The sequence below is a fragment of the Anopheles funestus genome, chromosome X (genome assembly GCF_943734845.2).
Source record: "Anopheles funestus chromosome X, idAnoFuneDA-416_04, whole genome shotgun sequence".
Classification (NCBI taxonomy): Eukaryota; Metazoa; Arthropoda; class Insecta; order Diptera; family Culicidae; genus Anopheles; species Anopheles funestus.
Window position 1 is genome coordinate 16,263,149 of NC_064597.1, and position 20,737 is coordinate 16,283,885.

Sequence of the window (20,737 nt, forward strand, 5' to 3'; positions counted from 1 at the left end):
AAATCGGGAAAGAGTTGAATGTGTATTTTGTTGTAATAGTAGTACTTGTTGTTGTAACCATCGCGATGCTATCACTGTGCGCTGTGTCAGAAAGCAATAGGACCAAACCTCCATTTCGCCCACTGTGTTGTATGGCGGGTGGGGGACAGCGGGAGGGGGGTGGGGAAGGGTGATCTAATTTAGCAAAAAAAAGAATACAAAACAAATGAAACACAATACGTTGTTCCTCAAATACTCAACATCAAACTAAATGCTAAGCCATTACTAGCACACGGTATTAAACAGTAACCGTTTTCACCGAGTAGAACATCAAACGAGAACGGAAAAGGTATATGCAGTTTGCGAGCAGTCTGTGCTATGGTACAGATGTACAGAAATTCATACAATCAGCATTAGTGTCTAAAACAACTATTTCACTAATATATTGACTAGGGAAACGACTACCGAAGGTACAATATCCTTCTCCAAGAAGAGTCCGGTTGGATTTTTAATATGTGTGCTAGCTACTAGCATGGTAAGATACGCAGGGGTTCTCTTCTAGTTTTATTGAGAAGCAGATTTCAACAGCAGTAAGATACATACGGATCGAATTTGATCGAACTTTTGGACGAATAAATCTTATGGAATAATTCTATTACAATAAAAGGAAGGAAAAGAATCAAACACAGCGGAGCAAAGACACAAACACGCTGATCAGGAACAGTTACTGAAGAAATATTAAATGTGATCGAGTATTATAAACAGAGATAGAAAAACAGTCAGTAACACGTACGCTCCTGGTTTTGCAACATTCGATGGTTTAAAACGATTGAAGAAGCAGAAAGCAAAAGGAAGGTGCGATATGAAAAGGGGAGAAATCAAGCAACACAAGGGTCCTATTTAACTACAACAGCATCACTAAAGTAACTCGTAACGCTACGATGTCAACGCAAAACCGTCAAAAGCTGGAAATAAAATTTATCCAAAAAAGTACAAAAAACAAAATGGCACCTTCTTCCATTACAGTGTAGCGTCACCTTATCGGACGTTTGGTGTAGTTGTGAAGTTTATTAAGTAATCGTTTTGACATTCGTAAACAAAAGTACATGCTGGACATATAGTGGGGAGTAATAGTAAGATTCAGTGGTACATCATGATAGACTTTTTTCTCTTTCCCCGCGTTCCATCGTGGTCCAGTTCAAGTTGTGTGAGTGTGTGTGTGGGGACGTAAGGATACCTAGAATAGTAGCAGTAAGTACGCTGACATCAAACATTGATTTGAAGCCGATTTCCGTTTCCGTTCGGAGGTTTGTGGTTGTGTTGATCGTGATGTGATACAGATGTGAGTAGATGTGGGTTTTTTTTTGATAAACTGCTGCCGTGACCAGGATTCAGTGCCTGTGTCTAACTGGCTGTATGTGACGTGTGGGATAACAACCCTTCTCAGAATGCCTTTTTGGCCGGTTCGGGGAATGCTTCACGGGCAGGTATGAAGCTCAACATCATGATGTGTCGCGCGTATGCCTTCGTGGTACGGAACAGTGCGTCCGTACCGTGGAGTCGATCGAGCACGCCAAGCACACCAAAACATTGATTAAACCTAAAAACACGAAAAACCCACGTAGTAGTATCATGCAGTTTCTATTGGGCATTTTCTTACTTGAGATGATGGAAGTCGTGCGCTTCGGGGCTGGGAAAAAATGGCAGATGGTAGCCGGAATGGGCATTCAGCGTGGACAGTATCACGAGCGTAAACCACAGCCAGGCCACTGCCACGTGGCTGCCGAGCATAAAGATGCCCAGAAACGGTGGTACCAGGTTACTAAACACGTGCTCAACCGGATGGCAGTAGATGGCGGTGATGGCGATCGGGGCCGTCCATTCGTGGTGTTGCTTGTGGATGTACCGGTAGATCCGGCGGCTGTGCAGCAGCCGATGCGCATAGTAAAACCCAATCTCCTCGATGAAGATGCAAAACGACAGCTCCGCCAGCACCCAGTGAAAGGTGGGCAGTTCACGCAAATCATTCAGCCCGCGGAAACGCATCGCCTGGTACATGCAGTACGCCATCGGTATGCCGACCACCGTTTGGTTCATCAGTACGGTCGCTATTACCTTTGCCAGCCGGCGCCGATCGACCGGTTCGTTCGTACCCGGCTGCATCTTGTATCGGCGTATGATCGCCGGTCGGCAGGTTACGTCGAACAGCGTGTAGATGCCACCGAACACCCAATACACCGCCATCGTAAAGATGGTGGTACTCAGCACCCACAACCTGGCAGGATCGTCACCAGTGAAATCGATGAAACGGTCCCACTGGGACTGCCAGAAATCACCGGACGCGCCCCAGAACCGTTGCAGATGCCTGCGGAAACGAGTGAACAGTTTGGTCGGTGAGAAGTTGACGCCCCATCGGGAAGAAACAAAAAAAGCCTTCAACTACACCCAACTCACTCACCAGGTCAGTGTGTTGCGAAATGCGGCAAAACCGACTAGAAAGAAGCTGACGATCACGAGAAAGCTGTACAGCGAGGATAGAAGGCGCGGATTTTGTGACTCGATCGCTGGCATCGGTTGCGTTTTAATGCCCCGGCCATCATTTTCCGACGTGCTTTTGGTGTCATCCGGCAGGATGATCGGTTGCTGACCGTCGTCTGATGGTAATTCCGGCTCCAAACGGTTCGGGTTGCTATCCATCTGGACGGTGCGTGAAGGTGAAAAGAAATATTATACTACCGTCACATACCGGCACGATGTTTGTTTATGTACGCTAGTTTTCCATTAGCAAAACAAGACAAAAGAATGGAACATCGAAAAAAAGAAAAATCAATTAATTGATTTTTCATCCAGCTTATCCTACAGGTAGGAAAGCAATGGTAAGAATATCTTTCTTTTTTATTCATTGCTCTCTTCCCAATTTGCTCACTAGCATGCTTCTCATTTTTGACGCTTTAACACTTTAAATGACGCATTTATTTCAACGCACTCGTAGCGTCGTTATATGATTACATAAATCAATTATGACTCCGAAGGTCAAGGGTATTGACGCGTATTTCTCTTCTACTAAAAGAAGGGGGGGGGGGGGGCGAAAACAAGAAGAGTAACACAAATGCTGGATGGTGCCATTAATTAGTGTAACAGCAGAAATCATCACCATAATCTCGACCGTCCGCTTTCAACTTGTGAGGGAAAATGCGCGTCGCCGTAAGTTATGCAACGGATCGCCGAGAGCCTTTTTTTAAATGTTTAAAAATATGGTAACATACAAATATTAACACAAACACACGCACGTATACATATCAACAGGGGGTTTTGATACACATTTGCTCTTCTTGCTCTGTGAAGATGCAAAATCACTTTGCAAGATGTAAACTTATGTTATAAGACGCTAACACAAACGAAACTATTTCTTAGTATCCTTATGGTATGCTGTTGATAGTAGGCACCTGCTACAATACCTTCCCTGCTTGGTGAGCTTTACTTCCGGGTAGCTTGATGTGATATTCGTAACACTAGCAGTCTGATAGCACAGCTGATGTGAGTACACCAGCCACCAGATACCTACTACTGGCTCACTAACGCTGGCCGTAATGCTCCGGTCGATTGCTGTAAGGATATTTCGACGCAATTTATTCGTTTCCTGACCCTTGTGTGAATATGAAAAAAGGGTAAAAAAGGGAGAGATAGAGGGATCGAGAAAGTGTATTTGAGAAAGCGAAAGAGTGAGATAGAACGCTAGCGGGAAGGCAACACACGTACTAGTTTGGTTCTTTCACTTGCTCTAAAATGTGGGCACTTGCTATAACGCTGTTGCCTGTTTTGTACACGCCGGAGCTTTCCCAAAACAAAGCCCCAACCCCGAAAACCGTACCAGACGACTGTACACAAAAAACCGTCCCAAGCAAAGGATAACAAACAAAGCCCTCTGGAGAAAGCAAAGCGTGGAAAATTCGAGAGAGAGAGAGAAAATAGCGAGAAAAGCTAGAGTGTTTGCCGTGCGCAAATTGCACCAAATGGCAAACACTCTGGAAAATCCATTTTGTGAAACATTTTAATAAGAAATACAAAATTAATCTTTAAAAAAGATGATCGAACCAATAGGCCAATATATTTTCTTTTATTCTTTTGTTTAAAAACAAATCGCCTGGAAAAGAATATAATAATATAATAAAAAAAAACATAACATATTTTTTTTTTTTCAAAATACTCCAAATATCTTGAAAACCCTGCAATTCATGATTACATTCTCTTTACTCTCATTTTCTCATGTTATCTCCTAATTTTTCCTTAAGTTTTTTCCGGCAAAAGTTCCTAAACATTATAAATTAGGTACCAAAAACAAAACACTTAGTTAGAGGAGTTTTTTGAATAGCGTCTAGTGTAGTTTAAGATATGTTAATAAGTTGTATTAACAAGACACATTTCTTTTTCCTTGAAGCCTAGTAGAGCTCTACTAATGTTTTTACTTACTTATACGGTTTTTAATATAAAAAAAATTAAACTCTCATGTAAATAGCGATAACAAATTAACCTTGCTTGCGACAACATTACTTTCCTTTTCTCTCTTTCTTTCTGTCGCGCGCGCATTTCTTTCTTTGTATTTACAATACAGTTCGAATGCTTTCTACTTGTTTTGTTGTCTACTTCCCCCCTACCCCAAAAACCCTTTTGCGTTCCCTTCACAATCATTTCAACATCGTCACATAACCCAACACAAATCAAGTGCATCCGCACCCGTGCAATGTAATTTCTCGTTCTGTAACGTCTTCCACAACGCATCCCGCTCTTCTACCAAATTCCAATATCCATCGCACGCTCTTTGTTCTCGATAAAACTGCATCAAGAATTGCAATAAGTATGGAACGACCAGACAAACAGCGAACCAACAAAGACTTGGTGGTTTTTGTTGTTTTGGTTTTCGTTTTTCGTATGGATGCATTGTTCTGCCGGTGACTCATTTTCACTGGGCTGCAGGCAAAGTATGCGTTACGCTGGATATGCAATTTACACTATTATGCAAATTGTCGCAGCTATAATGACAACGGTAGTAAAGGGCTCCTTGAGGGGGGAAAATGGGGGTGGTAAAGAAAATGTTCGTTATTTCCATTGTTGCTAACGAGTTCCCGGCGTTTTGATAGCCCTTCAACCATGAGTGAGTGTGAGTGGGTGCATATCAACCGCTTATCAAGCACTGTTCGTCTGCGAGAAAAATGGAAATAGAATTATGCATTTTTTTTAAATTTATTTGCTTTGTTATTTACAATGCTTACGGTTGTAGTAGCAACACAGAAAAAAAGGCCAGTCATTCCTCTCGTTCAAGGTATAAAACGCAAACACACTTGAGAATAACCTACTTGACGCTCCATCATCCTAATCTCGGTGCGATTAAAACATCACACAAAGAAAAGAAACTAAAGAAACCATTCACCCGAACCTTTATCACCCTGACCAAAGGGGGGACAATCTCGAAAAACAACCACCCCACCGGGATTGACCTTTCATTTCATTTTTTTTTCTCGCCGGTTCCTTGTTTGCCGACCTGAGCCGATATCAGCTACAAATAACTACAAATAAAAGGAAACGTTAGCATTAAACAGCAAAACGCAAACGACTGACCCACACGATAGTGTTGTTCTGGGTGCGTTCTTTGGCGTTCTCTCTATCTCGCTCTCTGTACCTCTTACTCTCATTATCTTATGTTGAAATAATCGTCAATAATCGCCCAATGTGCCTACAATCTCGTGCGTCGTACGCACACGAAACGCCAAAAAAAAAGCATCCGTAACGGTCAGGAGGAAAACAAAACGATAGTGGTAAATGTGTGCAAGTGCACACGCGTTCGCCCGCGCACACACGTTGCAAGTGGATGTTGTAATTGTATAGCAATTGAATCTTCAATTGGCCGCCACCCCACACTGCCGGCCACCTTACAGCATCATACAAGCGGCATCGGTTTATGTGCGCTGCCCGTCAGCCTTTCTCTCGGTGCGCACGCATACAGACAGAAGTGCCGATCAGGTCACAATTCATCTTTATTTGCAAGCCGTACACGATCCCATCAGATCAGTACGCTGAAGTCAATTGAACTGTGCGAACGCGGTGGCGCTACAGTTTTGCACGGTCCCGTAACGCATACAGCAGCGAAAAGTTTGAATCGTTATATACTCACACACACACAAGGCAGGCGATCATGTCGCTGACGGTGGAGCTGTTCGATCTTCCGGCACACCAGTTCCGGGTGTTTTGGGGCGCTTCCGGTAGCATGTGGCAATCACTGTGGGACCGCTTCTTGGACATAACCGGTACGGGCATCACACACACACACACACACACACAAACAACGTTACGGGTTTTCACTTTTCACGCGCAATTTGAAAGCGATCGAGCAGCCACGATAAGCGGTTATCATGGCGGGTGGGTAATGCTTTACGCACTATTCAATCAAAACCCCCGTGTACTTACTTTGCAGGTGATAATCCACTCGCCCTTTGGACCGTCGGGTCGTACGTGTACACGTCGCTGATCTACTGGTGTATCGGGCTCGTGTACACGCTATTTGACGTCACCGGACGGCCGGGATTTCTGCGCCGTTACAAGGTACAACCCGGTACGAACGAACCAGTCGATGCAGGCCGGTTACGCACCGTCATCCGGCAGGTGCTGTTCAATCAGTTCTGCACCGGGATGCCGCTGCTGTTTCTCATGTACTATCTGCTGCCGGTGCAAACACGGGCAACGGTCCGCGAGCTACCAACCTTCGTTACCGTCGTCTGGCAGCTGGCCGTATGCATACTGATCGAGGAGGTGATGTTCTACTACAGCCATCGGTTGCTACACGATGGTCGCATCTACCGGTACATCCACAAGCGCCATCACGAATGGACGGCACCGATCGCGATCACCGCGATGTACGCACATCCGATCGAGAACGTGCTAAGCAACCTGCTACCGATAGCGGTCGGCGTATGGACGACCGGTTGCCACATCTCCGTCGCGTGGCTTTGGTTTACCATTGCGATTTCCAACACGCTGCACGTACATTCCGGCTACCATCTGCCATTTCTGCCCAGTCCCGAGCAGCATGATTTTCATCATTTAAAGTAAGAGTTACCGAAACCGAAACGGTATACAAAAATCAGCCACAATCAAAGCTTCTTTTCCTGTTTCGTTAGGTTCAATCAGTGTTACGGCGTGCTGGGTGTGCTTGATTGGTTGCACGGAACGAACGAAATGTTTCTCCGCTCCAAACAGTCCAAGCGCGATTACATTCTGACATCGCTGGAACCGGTGCGGGACACCCATCCCGACCAATAGACCGGTAACGGTGAAAAAGCTGCTGTTACCAATACAAAATATTCTTTTGCTTTGGCGAAAGCGAAAGAAAACTCCTTGAAGGAGAATATTTTGCCTTTTAAACCATTGATGTATATTAGCTTTCGTCCGTTCGCTTCCATTTTAGGAGCAGCGAAAGCAAGCCACGTTTTATGTAACAAAGTTATGGAAATTTTATTTTTTTTTAATAATAAATGTGACAAAAAGTGAATCGTTTCCACTGTACATCGTGAAACCACATCCGATCCGGAGTGAGTGTCGTACAAATTTGTGCTAGAAATGAATTTAATAATTGCTTATCAAGCGATTGTTGAAATTGTTATCAAACTTATCAAACCTTATCTCACTATCAACATGCTACTGCAAACCAGCCATGAAACGAACACGTCTAACGCAGTGCAAAGCGTAGTGAACATGAAAGGGCTGCAAATTCTCGTCCTTCAGTGATGTATATCATGCAACGGAAGATCGGTGATCGAAGATCAATTAGAACCGTATTCGGTTACGTAGTCAAAATATAATAGGCACAATTTTTTAAGGCGTTATGTGGAAATAAGACCGAAGAGCACTATCAACAATCAGCTAGACGTAAATACAGCAAGTCGGTAGAAATCCTCTTATAGATCAATCAAATCTTTGAATTTGTGACCGGTTACCGACTTAAATCTGCTTCAGAAGAACACTTTACAACAGATTTACGGTCAGAATGTGTCAAGATACTGTTGTGTAAAATACATATATCAACAATTTAGTCTTTGCGGAGCGGACTAGTCTTTGCGGAGCGGAACTTCTAGAAAAAACCCGAAGGGACCAATTCCTAAAAAATCTGCAACATAATAAATTACCATGTGGCAGTACAGATAGGTGTTGAGAGTCCATACCATCCATACTTTTGCTTGTAATGGACTGAATATATGAATATTTGCTTGCAAATGACTGAATATTCCAGTAGAAATTTGAGCTCAGCCTGAGAATATCGTTGAGTGTTGCGTTATCGATTATGAAATTAAAACGAGTCTCAAGTTTTTTTTCCCTATTTTGACGTCCTGTTTTCGAAACAATATCCATGGACACACAATTAATTTGTCTTCGAAACAGTTTATCGGTTCATCGCGACGATTTCAAAATATTAAATAAAATAAAATCTAACCACAAGGGCCAACGATCATTGACGCACGATTAAATCCTGCTATTAAGTCTCTTAAGAGGTTATAAAAAGACAACTTTCAACATTTGGTTTCTAAACCACTTCCCGATACATAATTGCACTAGTTATTTTTTTTTTCAAAGTATATTTTGACACAATAAAAAATACTTTAACAATACTTTTTTTTCCTTTTTAAAGATAACTCACAGTTTTTCCAAAACCCAAAAAAACGGTTACTTGTTTTAGTTTTGTTACTTTTATGTTTTAACTATTTTTCTACTTTTAACGTTTCGCTTTTGAATTGTCACTAGATCGAGAGTTGCTGGATGTGTGGGTGCTTTTGTTTATTTTTTTTCATTTGCAATCTATTTACTAACCCACCGTATTTGCATTAGTTACACTACTAAAAAGTACTTTCTTTTTGTATGTAACCTTTTGCGGTTTACTGATAAACGAATCACAGCTACCGAGAGGGAAGGAATTTTGCCTACCAGGGGGGAGAAGCAGTTAGCATTGGGTAGTTTCTCATTAGCGTATATATGTAGGTGTGGGGTGTGTTTTAGATCACGCTGACCTATGCAAAAACACTTTGCGTGTGTACGATCGGACTTTACATCGCGGTATCCCTGTCCGGTTGTGAGGTAAGAAGGCACTTTATCGCATTTGAATGAACATTCCGCATGGAAGGAAGCAGAAAGGGCGGCACAACCGACAGGTTCAGTAGTTGTACATGCCATCGATAAGAAAGTCCATCCGCCGGTAATGGCGCGTCAGCCAGAACTCTTTGGCGCGCCTGTACGAGAGAAGAAACAGCCCTAAAAGCAACGGAATGGCAAAGATCAGCGTCACGATCGGGACGATATACTCCCGGCGGCTGTTGGGTGGTTCGCCGGGACCACCACCACCGAGCCCGGACGGAAGAAACTCCTGGGAGAACTGAGCGAGCGGTTCGTCTATGCGGAGTCGCCCACTGCTGTCCACTGGGTCGTAGGGTGTACCGTAGCCCGGTTTGGCCGCCTGGAGCAATTTCGGTTCATCTTCGATCGAGTAAGTGATCTTTGGCTTTTTTGGAGGTTTCGTTGTGGTGGTGGTGGTCGTTGTGGTTGTTGACGTCGTCGTGGTGGTGGAGGTGGTAGAGCTACTGGTGGTGCTACTACTGCTCGTGGCTGACGTCTGCTGTGCCGTCGTTGCGTTGGTACTGCTGGGAGGCATTGATTGTGGTGGGGACGATGGTTTTGCTGAGCTCGCAGTTGTTGAGGATGCGTTTGCACTGATTGTGGGTATGGTGGAACCGTTCGTTGCGTTCGACGCCACCGTGGTGGTGGTGGTTACGTTCGTCTGCGTGGCTGGTACGATGTTTGTCGCGTTGTTGCTGGGTGCAATTGCACCATCACTAGCGAGTGTTTCCTGGTCCGCAACGGAACCTTGTACCACGTTTGCCACATCATTGATTACCCCTTTCCGTGCCACTATTCGCTGCCCACGGTCGGAATGATGCTCCGGCAGGGGTATGGCCGTATCATTCCTCTCACCGTCCATCACCATCGCACCGATCATCTTCGCCACGGTCACATTCACGTCCGGTGGTTCGTTCTGATGGTGCGTCCCACCACTGCCACCGCACACCGCCAATAATGCACCAAAGTACACGTACACCAGTGCTGCATGCATCATGCAAAAAGCCCTACGTTTTGGGACTGGCACAACCGCGTGATATCTACTGTATGTGGTATATTACACCGTACTGTCCCTACTTCATCGCTAGCAAGCTTCACGAACTGGCTTTATCGTGACTGTGGCGTAGGGAGAGAAGTTCAAACGTTTGTGAAAGATTAGTTTCTTTGCATTCTGCCACCTTCAAAACAAATGCACCAATAAAAGAGTTACCCACCCAAACCCCACGAGCAGAAGTGCGCTGTCAGGGCGTTTGTTCGCTTTTGTTTGTTTTGACAACATTACACACACACGTGCGCGTGTGTACGTCAAACTGCAATCCGAAGCGATTTACGGTGTGTCTTTTCTAAGTCGATATGATAGCACCGTTTTGAATTAAATTGGACAACGGACAATTGAATGAAATCGCTTTCTTTCTTTTTTCTACAAATCGTTTATTCTCTCAAAAAATGGAATGAAATCACCCAAGCTGTCGATGTAATAGTCCGGTTCCTGCAGTGTATTTGTGGCCTGTACCATCTTTGCCTTTGTTGTACCACCGGACAGGACCAGCAACTTCTGGAATCCACACAGCGATCCAAACGCCATATCCTGCTCGAGCATATCACCGATGAGCAGTGTCCGTGACGGTTGTTGCAAACCGTACTCCTGCACGACACCAGCCCGCAGATGATAACCCGGCTTTCCGAGCAAAATCGCACGCCTTCCAACCGCTTGCTCCAACATCTCGACAAACCATCCCGGACCAATGATTTCGCAACCGTCCCGCACGTGAATCGCTTTGTCGGACGCACCCGCTATCAGCAAACAATCTGCGGACCGTTTCAGATACATTTCGGCCCGCATCAGCTTCGGATAGTTGGCGTTAAAGTCAATGTCCACGATGACGGCCCTCACTGGTGCCTCATCATGCACGGTGGCGATAATCTGATGGAACGATTCCGGTAGCGGTTGCGATGGTCCATCGATAAGTTCAAATCCGGCATGCCGCAAGGTGGCTTTAAAATTTTCCGTACCGAGACAGTAGATTAAACCTTCGAACCGTTGCGCCTGTAGATAGTGAACGATGGAACGTGCCGGGTGTATAATGTCTGCTTCCTCCACATCGACTCCCAGTGTCAGCAATTGCTGTCGGTAGGTCGCAAACGATCGTACACTGTTGTTTGTGATGAACTTTACTCGTTTACCGTGCTTCTGTAAGAGCTGCAACGCTATTCCAGCACCTTGAATCGGTTCGAACACTGTCCAGAGAACACCTTGTTTTGAAATAAGGGTAAGTACTGCGTTAGCTCTTTAGGTATAAAAAGAAAATTACCAATTTACCATCACAATCCAATAAAACAGTATCGAAGGAATCGATAAACTGCTTTGTTTCCTCCGTGGAAAGATGCAAAATATGTCTAGCCTTGTGCTCCGCCATAGTTACTATGGTACATTGGATCTGAACTAGCACTAGAACCTGTACGGGGTGCTTTATTTGTAGCCGATCGAAGCTCAATCAACCTTCATTGCCATTAATCTGCTCTGATTGGTGAGAGCGCGACCGCTGTGGCGATATTAAATTTCAGCTGTAAGTTAAATAGCCGCACATCATCCTCCTAGAGGTGCGTTCGGAATCACAGTCTAGCATAGAAACACAGACGCGCGTCAGCATGTTACGAATTATTTACAGATATTTAATTTGTTCTTTAAAAATTGTTCATTTGCATGAGATAGATTCCCGCGAGAAATAGATTTAACACGATGTAAAGAGGCATGCACGCAGGTAAATATACGTGCCCGAGGTGAGTTAGGCGTTTATCGTTAGGAGGTCATCGGAGCTTAAAAGGTAAGCAAAAAGAAAACCGTGTGTTAGGTAACTGCCGTAACAGCGTGTGTGCGTAATTTGATCAGTTTCAATAGGATGTGGATGCTGCACTGGGTATCCCCTACACGCGCGACGTCACTATACGGTACGTTTCGTACGGTTCGCAGTCATCGGTTTGCATTCGCAACGGGTACTCATTGTCGTCCGCGACCGAACCATAATTTAGCTTTTCATCATCCGGACTGCTGTCCTCCGATGGTAGATAACCGTTGTGTGTGTACGCACCGGTACCACAGCCACCCGTACCGGATCGCATCATCTTAAGCTTTTCCTGTTCGATGATGTACTCGTTGGTGAGATACTGCTCTCGCTTGATCTGATCCTGCAGTCGCGTCGGTACGTCCGGTATCGCCCACGCTACAACGATCTGCACAAAGCTTACCAGATTCTGGTAAATAACGACGAACGTTAGCCGGATCGCTAGAATCTGCCAATAGATGGAGGGTCGCTTGTACGGACGATGATCCTCCGGTGGGTTCCGGTATTCCGAGTACCGACACATGCTTATATTCGAGAAGGAGCTGTTTTCCGGAGCTGCATTCGCTTCAAAATGCGAAACGTTGAAGTAGGCGAGCGTATGATTGACGAAACCCTCATCCGTACCGGTCGGATTGACGACGTTCATGTACATTAGCCGTGGGATAAAGTTGGAGGAAAATGCTATGATAAAGGCCTGTAAAATTGTCAAACAATGGTGAGATATCAGCGGAGGGTTTAGAGTGCATTACGTGGATGAGTAACCCTTACACTCGATATGACGGCAACCTTTCCGACCACGTGCATAATGTTGTACCATATGCCAAGATCACGTACGCGCTGCGGTACGGCTCGCTTATAGTAGAGCAGGAACTTTTTAGCATCCAGCCGCGTTTCGAACACATTGTTCAGCAGGGCAAAGAATGGAGCCAGGGGAAATGCGACAACAAATATTGTGATGAAACCGTACTGAATAACTGCAAGTGGAGAAATATACGAAACATCGATACATTGGTGGAGAGGCTTTACATACATTCGCTACCGAACGTTTGTCTTACCCATTTTCAAGTACTCGTTGAATAAGCTGCGATCATGCCAGTCGATTAGGTTAAAGTCTTTCGTCCACTGATTGCAGCAGATCAACCGTTCACCATTCTCATTATTACCCGCATCGATACCAAGCACGCTCCGGAACTCTTTAAACTTCTGCACCAGAAACGGTATCAGAATTTCCGTAATTGCACCGATCGCCTGCTTGCCGACCATAATGATGGCTAGCTGTATGCAGAGCTCCATCAGGCAACCGCCCGGGCTACACTCTTCCTGGCGTAGATTCAGTATCCGGTTATACTTCGCCGGATAGCCCGGGAACTTCCCTTTCATGAAAGCAATGTAGAAGATCGAGCTATAGTAATTCACGAACTCAAACAGGTAGATCTTCAGGTTGAGGCTTTCGTTGTATTCGGTTTGCGTGCGCCGATACTCCACGTTCGTCATGTATTCCGCTACGTACTGATAGGCGTAGGTGAGTGCAGTTGACGCGAGCAGATTGATGGCAGCAGTCGTGGCGGGAAATATGATCAGCTTGCCCGACACCGATCCACCATCGCCGTATATATTTTTCGAAGTCATCAGTGACATACGGTACACAACGATACCGAAGACTGCAGCTATAGTAAGTAAAATCTACAAAATACAAATTGCAAAGCATGGTGAAATGTGGTTAAGCGTGAATTGAATAGCGTTAACATAGGCTATACGTACAAATAGGAAAATCACAGAGTAACTATAAAGGAAGCTAGGGAACTTTTTAGACCAAAACGGTGGCGACGGTTCCTGCGCACCGGTGGCAATGTTAAACATCATCTTCTTGATATTTTTCAACCGGGAAAGATACTGAGGACGCGGTGGCTCTGCCAGCGAGCAGTATTCAGTGATACCCCAACGATGCTGAATCTTTGACGAATACCGTTTCCACATTTCCAGATAAAGCGTCGCTATAGTTTCGGATGGGGGTGAGAAAGTTCATCATTAGAAAGTGTTACAATTACAGTTCTGGATTAATCCAGACTTACCCCAAACAGACATAAAAATAGAAAACACGATGGTCATCTCATTGTCGAAGATGTGCGCCAGCTTGGAGATGGTGCAGGTCGTCTTCAGGTACCAGTAGTCGCAGTACTTGTCGCACTGCGGGCACATGATGGTCGAATTATCGCCGCAGATCTCCTGGCTGATGCGATTGGCAGGGTACGTAAGCAGACCGTAGAAGAAGCATATTAACCCAACGACCGATGCGGGTATCAGCATGTGCGTGTAAAATCCGAGCCACGCAAAGTACATCGCTATCTTCACGCCAAAGTACTCCTTAATGTGGTCCAGCGGCTGATGCTTGATCCATTTGCTAATCGATGCCCATTCCTCCAGCAACAGTGCACGCTGGCAGCTCGACTTCAGATCCGTACACCCATCGTGCAGTGGGTACGCATCCAGATACACCTGATCCTCCATCAGCCGCCGGATGCCGATGTCTTTCTTCTCGTCCACCGCCTCACTGAAGTACGTGCGCTCCAGTATAAAGTGGGCCACCGCAATCCGTATGCTTGGCGTGAAAAAGTTTGGCTCCTTGTCGTTAAACAGGTATGGCTTATCACGCGAATACTCGTACATCAACCGATATTCCGGCGGTGCGAACTTTTGCCGGTCGATAATGACAAAGTTAAATAGTGGCCGCCGGAACAATCGCACCAGCGTGCTCTGGATGCTGAAATCGCGCATAATGATCTTGTCCTGATTGTCCAGCTTCTTCATCGGCATCTGCATCTTCATGATCTCGCAGTAGTGCGACAGCACGTTCTCCGGCACGTGAATCTTGACGAAATGTATCCGCTGACAGTTTTCCGTCTCAATCTGTAGCCCTTCATTTTCAAGATTCCGCTGGTAGATGGCGCGCTTCTGTTTCGCTTCCGCATTTTCATCTTCGCCATTGAACGCGAGCACATAGTCGACGATGCGTCGCTGATCCTGGAAGTACTTCCACGTCTGTACCAGTAAAAGTAGAAGAGAAGAAACAAAACCAAACAAAAAAGCCACTCACGTTAGCGTTGCTGAGCATAAAGGGTGAAATTACTCAAACTAAAACAGGGTTACCTCTAAGACTGGGTGTTAGTTAGTATATTAAAGAATGCATTCGCAAGACATTCGCCATTTGTTAGTTTAGGTTACAATGTTATCGGGTAATGAATACGATTAACTTGCTGCATGTTAATACGAGGAGAAAAAACAAAGGTTACTTTTGTACGCATAATGATTCCTCGAATAATTCACGCTTCCTATTACAGTGCATCAGTGCTCTGTAGCGTAGCGTCTAGCAGTACGTCTTTATTTTCACAGAAATAAGACGATATCGCAAGGCCCTATATAGTCAAGTAAGCAGCTCAACAAACACGCGCAGTTCGGGTAGCATAGCTCCCATAAAAGTACCATTCTTATGACTTCTATGACATGGGTGCTGATCTTATGTTCTTCTTATCGCGCGTTCTCAACCTACCGATGTCCGTATCGTTCACTTGCAATTGAATGGAATAAAAGGACTTTGGCACAGTGTGTGTGGTGCGTTTTTTCTTTTTGCAACGAACTTTACACACATGGTGGAGGGTACCACTGTTTCGCGTAATCTCCACCAGACGCCTGAGAAACCGCGTGAATGGTTGGTTGCGAGAAGCTGGTGAATGCGCTGAACATGTCCATATGTGCGCCGGTTGATCTTTGGGTTGATGGAAGCAAGGGAACATATTTTAGCATACTGCAACTGTCGGGTTATATACCCGACAGGAAGATCTTTACTGGCGCGTACACATACACACACACACATACATAAACACGCACACTCGCGCTCACACGATGAATGATCGAGGTTTCGCGGATGCGGTGTGTGGATGGTCTAAAAATAAGCAAAAGCTGTCCTCGCCAAACTGCCGGGGACAGTGTAGTTGTCCTACCCCACCGCAGTTGCCGTGCACCCGACGACAGGTTCTGCACATTGCACACTATCCCCTCCGGATACGGTCGCCGTTTCTGCCTCTGCCACTCCGCTTCTCCAACAACGGTGTTCCGACTCCGTTGACGGTTTCGTCGCTTCGTTGCAGCTTCCGTACCGTAGTAACTTCCTCCTGTCTAGCACGGACGCGTTCGCGCTTCAACTACAGCAGTATGTACATAAACACAGCGACGAATATCCCAACGCACCCGCCAGCGGGTGATGGATCATGTTGTATATTTGTTATTCTAACCCACGGCTTATCTTTTTTTAAATTTGCTTTGCGCGTTCAATCTTCGCAACGTCCGTTTGCTTCCGTTTGTGCACTACACGCGCTGTCAAAAATTTGCCCAAATCGCGCGCGCATGTGTTTGACATTGGCTGTGAATGCTATTTTTCTATTTTACGATCAACCGCCGACTGCCAAAATATGCCGAGCAGCGGGTGCGAAACATGACATCCGACTGCCACCGCGAGATCCGGTGCGTTCGATCTTGATGCATAAAGTGTGAAGCTAGGGGGTTGGGAAAGTTGGAATTGGCAAACCCGATTCGGCGGGTGTGGTAAATGCCCATAACATCAGCGTGAGTACATCGCGTCATTATCTGACTCATTGCTGCCTGCCGGTATAACCCCCATCTGCTACGTATTCATCTACAACTTTACGAAGAACGGGTGTAACAATTTACAAACTAAACACTTGCCACCATCCCATCCCAATACTGAAATCAATCCCTTCGTTGCGATTAGGTTAAAGTAAGGGAGTTTATCGTGCACCAGGGGGTATTATTGTACGTGGGATTTGGATGCTGGCAGGTAACTAAGGTGAACCATATGTTAAAAAGTGCTAATTAGCACACAGTGCGTGATCGTAGTTGATGGGCGATGGTTCGCTTTTGAACATTATTACCGATACGCGAATAGTATTATCCGGGCGTTTGATAGTGGCATCTTAGCAGACAGCAGCAGCTAGAGAGTAGATTAGTAAACATCCAACCTAATAAGCTTGATACTGCTTCTTCACTCTATAGATGTTACGCACGCAAAACGCTTTACATCCTATCACACTATCACCCTGACACTCGCAGCGAGCTGTCAATGATGCACTAACACTTCCTACTAAATTCCTTTACCCAACGCATTCGGGTGTGGGTTTGCCTTGGTCACACGATGGCACTAGTGTCGTTTGGCACAGTGTTTTGCAGTCAGTCAAAATTTGATCCCGAAACGAACTGATGATAAAGTCGACTGTTATCGACTACACTACATCACCAGCCAAAGCACTGATACTATCAATTATCAAAAAAAACACCTGCACGCTCACATGGGCTCTGTTCGGTGATCCTGCTGGTACGATCGGGTTCGACTCGGTTTGTTCCACTGTCTTCACCACCGACAGATTGTCGGTCGTCGTCACCGTTGCCGTTGACGCTGCAAGATCGTTCCCGTTCACCATTACTGCACGAGCACCGGACGGCTACAGATACAGTGTAACGCTCGCACCAGTGACGACCACACGTTCAGCACACTCCGGAATCTGCTTCGCTCAGCACTAGATTGACTGAGCAGCGTGCAAACATCATTATACAGCACTGAAGGCAACCGGAAACCGGGCTGGATAGGTGACGAGAAGGGCAACCGGGAATAGCTTACCGTCCTTATTTTTGACACCACCACCACCCCACCGGCCGGAATGCGTGCGTTTGTCCTTGAAATAAAATTTTCTTAGTATTATAACCTTCCCTTAATCTCTTACAACCGTGCATTCTCTCACACGTTATCGCTTTCTCATTCCCACAGGCGCCATCAGATTTGTGAGATGCTGTGCTTCATCTACCGTGTGCCATCTCACGCCTTTCGTGACATTGTAAGGCGGGAGAAAAAGTATGCGTATGAGAGAGAGCTGCTTTTCGTATCAACAGGATTGTGGAGCCGAGCGCTATACACTCCAACAAAAAAAAAATCACTACCAGGAGCAACGCTTAGCGAGCGACCTCCAGGGAAACTAGGGAGCGTGCGTGCTAGGGGTCATCATCAAGACCACCAAACGCAACATCACGGGAAACCGTGTCCGTTTGATGGATGTAATTCTGTCAGCAAGGCGTTAACGGCTTTTTCCCAGTGTGAGCTTACACAGTGAAAACCGACGACAATCTGTCGTGTGGCAGGGCACCGCACCGAAAAGGTGTACATGATTGACCAATCGCAAACAGTTTGACCTTTTGCTATTGAAAATGTGCCTGTGTTGATTCCGGAGGAGGTGTGCGTGTGGGCATGATCAATTGCGTGTGTTAGAGATGCAATATGTATCTTTCTTGGTTAGAACATTAGATTATTAGAATTAGGATTAGGATTATTAAATTAAGCATAGAAGAAACATTCATTTAAATAGTTACATTCTAGCGCATGTTTTAAAGTCTGGCTAAAGAAGCAGAAACTTGACACCTTCAACCACGATGAGAGCAGAGAGAGAGAGAGAGATATGGAGATTACCCATCCATGACTGAGGGAGAAATGGCGATACAGCCATCCAGAAAAAGGAAAGATAACGTACAGAGTGATAGTTAGAACTCCAGTGTGGAGCAGACAAAGCCGAGCGCCATTAAACTAAAAGACATGATTTAAAATGTAATAATGATACGTTTACCCTAGACTTCCACAGCGTATAGGTAACTATCTGTTTGGTTCTGTCATGCTCAGAACCGTGTTGAAAATCATTACGATAAGGGAGGTAGCTAGAGTAACTAGTGCTAGCGCTAGGCACCTTTTCGTTGTACTCGGTACTGAGGACGGTTGGCTTCAGGATACCGCTGATGAATCCCTTCGCACCGTTGTTCGTCCCGGGCCGGGGTACGTACGGCAGATTGGCCAGCCCACCGTTCGCACGCGAATCCTGCAGCAGCGCCTCGGTGGTCATCCGTAATGCGGCACTATCCTCGCCACCGCTTCCGGCCCGCCGTTGTTCCGCTCCCGAACCACTGCCGGAGTCTACCGATCCGAATCGCACATCCTCCGCCGAATGGTAAACCGTCTGGCGGGAAAGATGTAAAGACTTGCGGTTCGTTGCATCGGAGTACACGGATACCGCATCCAGATAGATGCTGTCCCGCTCGTCCATGCCGTCCTGTGCGTCGGTACTGTCGTTTCCGTCACCAAACTCGTCCCCGTACCGGGAACCTGGCACTGTTTGTCGCGGACGTTCGTTCACGCCAGGGAAGGAGGAGGAGGAGGAAGAGGAGGTTCGATTCCACGTGCTGGTAGGCTCTATCACATCACGAAAGTCGCTCAGATCGTACAGCACATCGTAGCATTCGTCCCGGTGGCGATATTCGCTGGGTTCGTCCGGCTCGTCACTGTCCTGATAGCTCACTGTACGTTCAACACCGCATCACACGAACCGGAAACGAAAGCGAAGAAGGAGAAGAAAAACAATGAATAACCAACATCAATTGATCGCCGTCAGTTATTGAGGGTGTTTAATGGATGCGTTCCGCATACTGTACGCGTCCGTACGCAACTGTTATCGTGAATGTTCAATGCCTCAAACATTACACATTTGTTCCCCATACGCATTACCATGTACGTACCTCGCCGATACATGTTGCCAACGGCGTTTTGGTAGCTCGCGATGTGTATGTAAATATATCTAGCACAGGGTAATGAAACTAATCTCACCGCCTAGTCTAATCAAGGGCACATCCGTTTATCTATGTACACTCGGGCATGTACGGTAGATCCACAGTACGTAGGGTCGCCGGATATCAGCAGCAGTGTGGCATTGTAAATCGATTGATAAAACGTGTACATAGAAGAAAGGATTACAAGCTTTTCCTTTTTTGCGTATCGCGGTAAAGTTAAAAAGGTATCGCGATAAAAGGGCTTTAAGGAATCTTCAAAAAAAAAAAACAAACAGCTCACTTTTGGGCTGTTGTAACGCGAACTGAACGGTGGCCGATACAAAAGTTGCCGTGTTTGCCCAAATTTGCTCGCACCGGGAAACGGTTAATGTCCGGATGTTCTCCAGACTTATTTCCTGCCTGCCTTACGATCAACATCCGTCAAACACTACATGGGCTACAGCCGCGCCAACAACTACACAGCAACGCGGGGCAGTGCAGCTCCAGGCAGTGCAATTTTTCTTCGGTTTCCCTGGGTGCTACTAAAAACACGACACGCTCACGAGGTTGCCTGCGATCATCGACTAACGCGTAGATGCCGATTAAATTTCCCTACTGCCCTTTTCCTGCCTTGTTTGTTTATTGTTTCATTCAACTACATGCTTGGGAGTGGATGTATGTGTGCGGTTGTGGAGGAGTGTTCCGCGTACTGCGCTCACAGTGCATACCCGACAAGGTGGATGATGGTGGATGATTTCGGTGGTACTTAATACACGCTTTACGTGGTCGGATTGTACGTGTTATTCCCTTTTTTCCCCCCTACAATATTCCTCTTTCTCGGTGTTTTATTTTATTTCTTTTTTTTTTGCACTGAGAAGGAGGTTGCTACGATGTGCGATGCATTTGCGGGTCAGTGTTCAACAAAAACCGGCACCGCAAACCTTCCATTACCCATACCATATCCGACACGTGGTTCGGCACAGGAACAACAACAACGAAATGCGAGGAAATGTAGCCAAAGTGGCGGTTGAGTGCGTGTGGAAAATGAAACACAACTAATGCTTAAAACACAACACGGTACGTCGGCAGGTTACCATATCATTCCG

The 20,737-nt window shown here is 45.9% G+C and overlaps 5 protein-coding genes across 10 annotated transcripts; 1 reads left to right on the top strand and 4 right to left on the bottom strand.

Annotated features, from left to right (window-relative positions):
* Nucleotides 1-999: 999 nt before the first annotated feature.
* LOC125764914 (fatty acid hydroxylase domain-containing protein 2) lies at nt 1,000-3,892 on the bottom strand. Of its 3 annotated transcripts, none has more exons than XM_049429646.1 (5): nt 3,739-3,892; nt 3,438-3,585; nt 2,438-2,676; nt 1,640-2,344; nt 1,000-1,579 (listed from the first exon to the last, which is right to left on the bottom strand). In XM_049429646.1, exons 3-5 carry the CDS (start codon nt 2,674-2,676, stop codon nt 1,423-1,425), a joined length of 1,101 nt encoding a protein of 366 aa, XP_049285603.1. In that variant the 5' UTR covers nt 3,438-3,585; nt 3,739-3,892; the 3' UTR covers nt 1,000-1,422. The 3 variants fall into 3 exon arrangements, with proteins under 3 accessions (XP_049285603.1, XP_049285584.1, XP_049285593.1); XM_049429627.1 differs by having other exon boundaries at nt 3,438-3,625; XM_049429636.1 differs by having other exon boundaries at nt 3,426-3,892.
* A 1,426-nt stretch (nt 3,893-5,318) lies between these two features.
* LOC125764985 (fatty acid hydroxylase domain-containing protein 2-like) lies at nt 5,319-7,522 on the top strand. Its single transcript, XM_049429794.1, has 3 exons — nt 5,319-6,281; nt 6,449-7,079; nt 7,152-7,522. Exons 1-3 carry the CDS (start codon nt 6,170-6,172, stop codon nt 7,291-7,293), a joined length of 885 nt encoding a protein of 294 aa, XP_049285751.1. The 5' UTR covers nt 5,319-6,169; the 3' UTR covers nt 7,294-7,522.
* Nucleotides 7,523-8,785: 1,263 nt separating this feature from the next.
* LOC125764969 (uncharacterized) lies at nt 8,786-10,422 on the bottom strand. Its single transcript, XM_049429753.1, has 2 exons — nt 10,350-10,422; nt 8,786-10,251 (listed from the first exon to the last, which is right to left on the bottom strand). The coding sequence occupies exon 2, from the start codon at nt 10,130-10,132 to the stop codon at nt 9,176-9,178; it is 957 nt and encodes a 318-aa protein (XP_049285710.1). The 5' UTR covers nt 10,133-10,251; nt 10,350-10,422; the 3' UTR covers nt 8,786-9,175.
* A 105-nt stretch (nt 10,423-10,527) lies between these two features.
* LOC125764975 (uncharacterized) lies at nt 10,528-11,680 on the bottom strand. Its single transcript, XM_049429766.1, has 2 exons — nt 11,456-11,680; nt 10,528-11,388 (listed from the first exon to the last, which is right to left on the bottom strand). The coding sequence occupies exons 1-2, from the start codon at nt 11,550-11,552 to the stop codon at nt 10,556-10,558; spliced, it is 930 nt and encodes a 309-aa protein (XP_049285723.1). The 5' UTR covers nt 11,553-11,680; the 3' UTR covers nt 10,528-10,555.
* A 107-nt stretch (nt 11,681-11,787) lies between these two features.
* LOC125764625 (anoctamin-2-like) lies at nt 11,788-20,393 on the bottom strand. 4 transcript variants are annotated; one of them, XM_049429048.1, is made up of 7 exons: nt 19,602-20,393; nt 18,779-19,383; nt 14,051-15,017; nt 13,740-13,972; nt 13,034-13,661; nt 12,747-12,952; nt 11,788-12,672 (listed from the first exon to the last, which is right to left on the bottom strand). In XM_049429048.1, the coding sequence occupies exons 1-7, from the start codon at nt 19,612-19,614 to the stop codon at nt 12,061-12,063; spliced, it is 3,264 nt and encodes a 1,087-aa protein (XP_049285005.1). In that variant the 5' UTR covers nt 19,615-20,393; the 3' UTR covers nt 11,788-12,060. The 4 variants fall into 4 exon arrangements, with proteins under 4 accessions (XP_049285005.1, XP_049285023.1, XP_049285014.1 ...); XM_049429066.1 differs by lacking the exons at nt 18,779-19,383; nt 19,602-20,393 and adding an exon at nt 17,339-17,585; XM_049429057.1 differs by lacking the exons at nt 18,779-19,383; nt 19,602-20,393 and adding an exon at nt 17,327-17,585.
* Between the last annotated feature and the right edge of the window lie 344 nt (nt 20,394-20,737).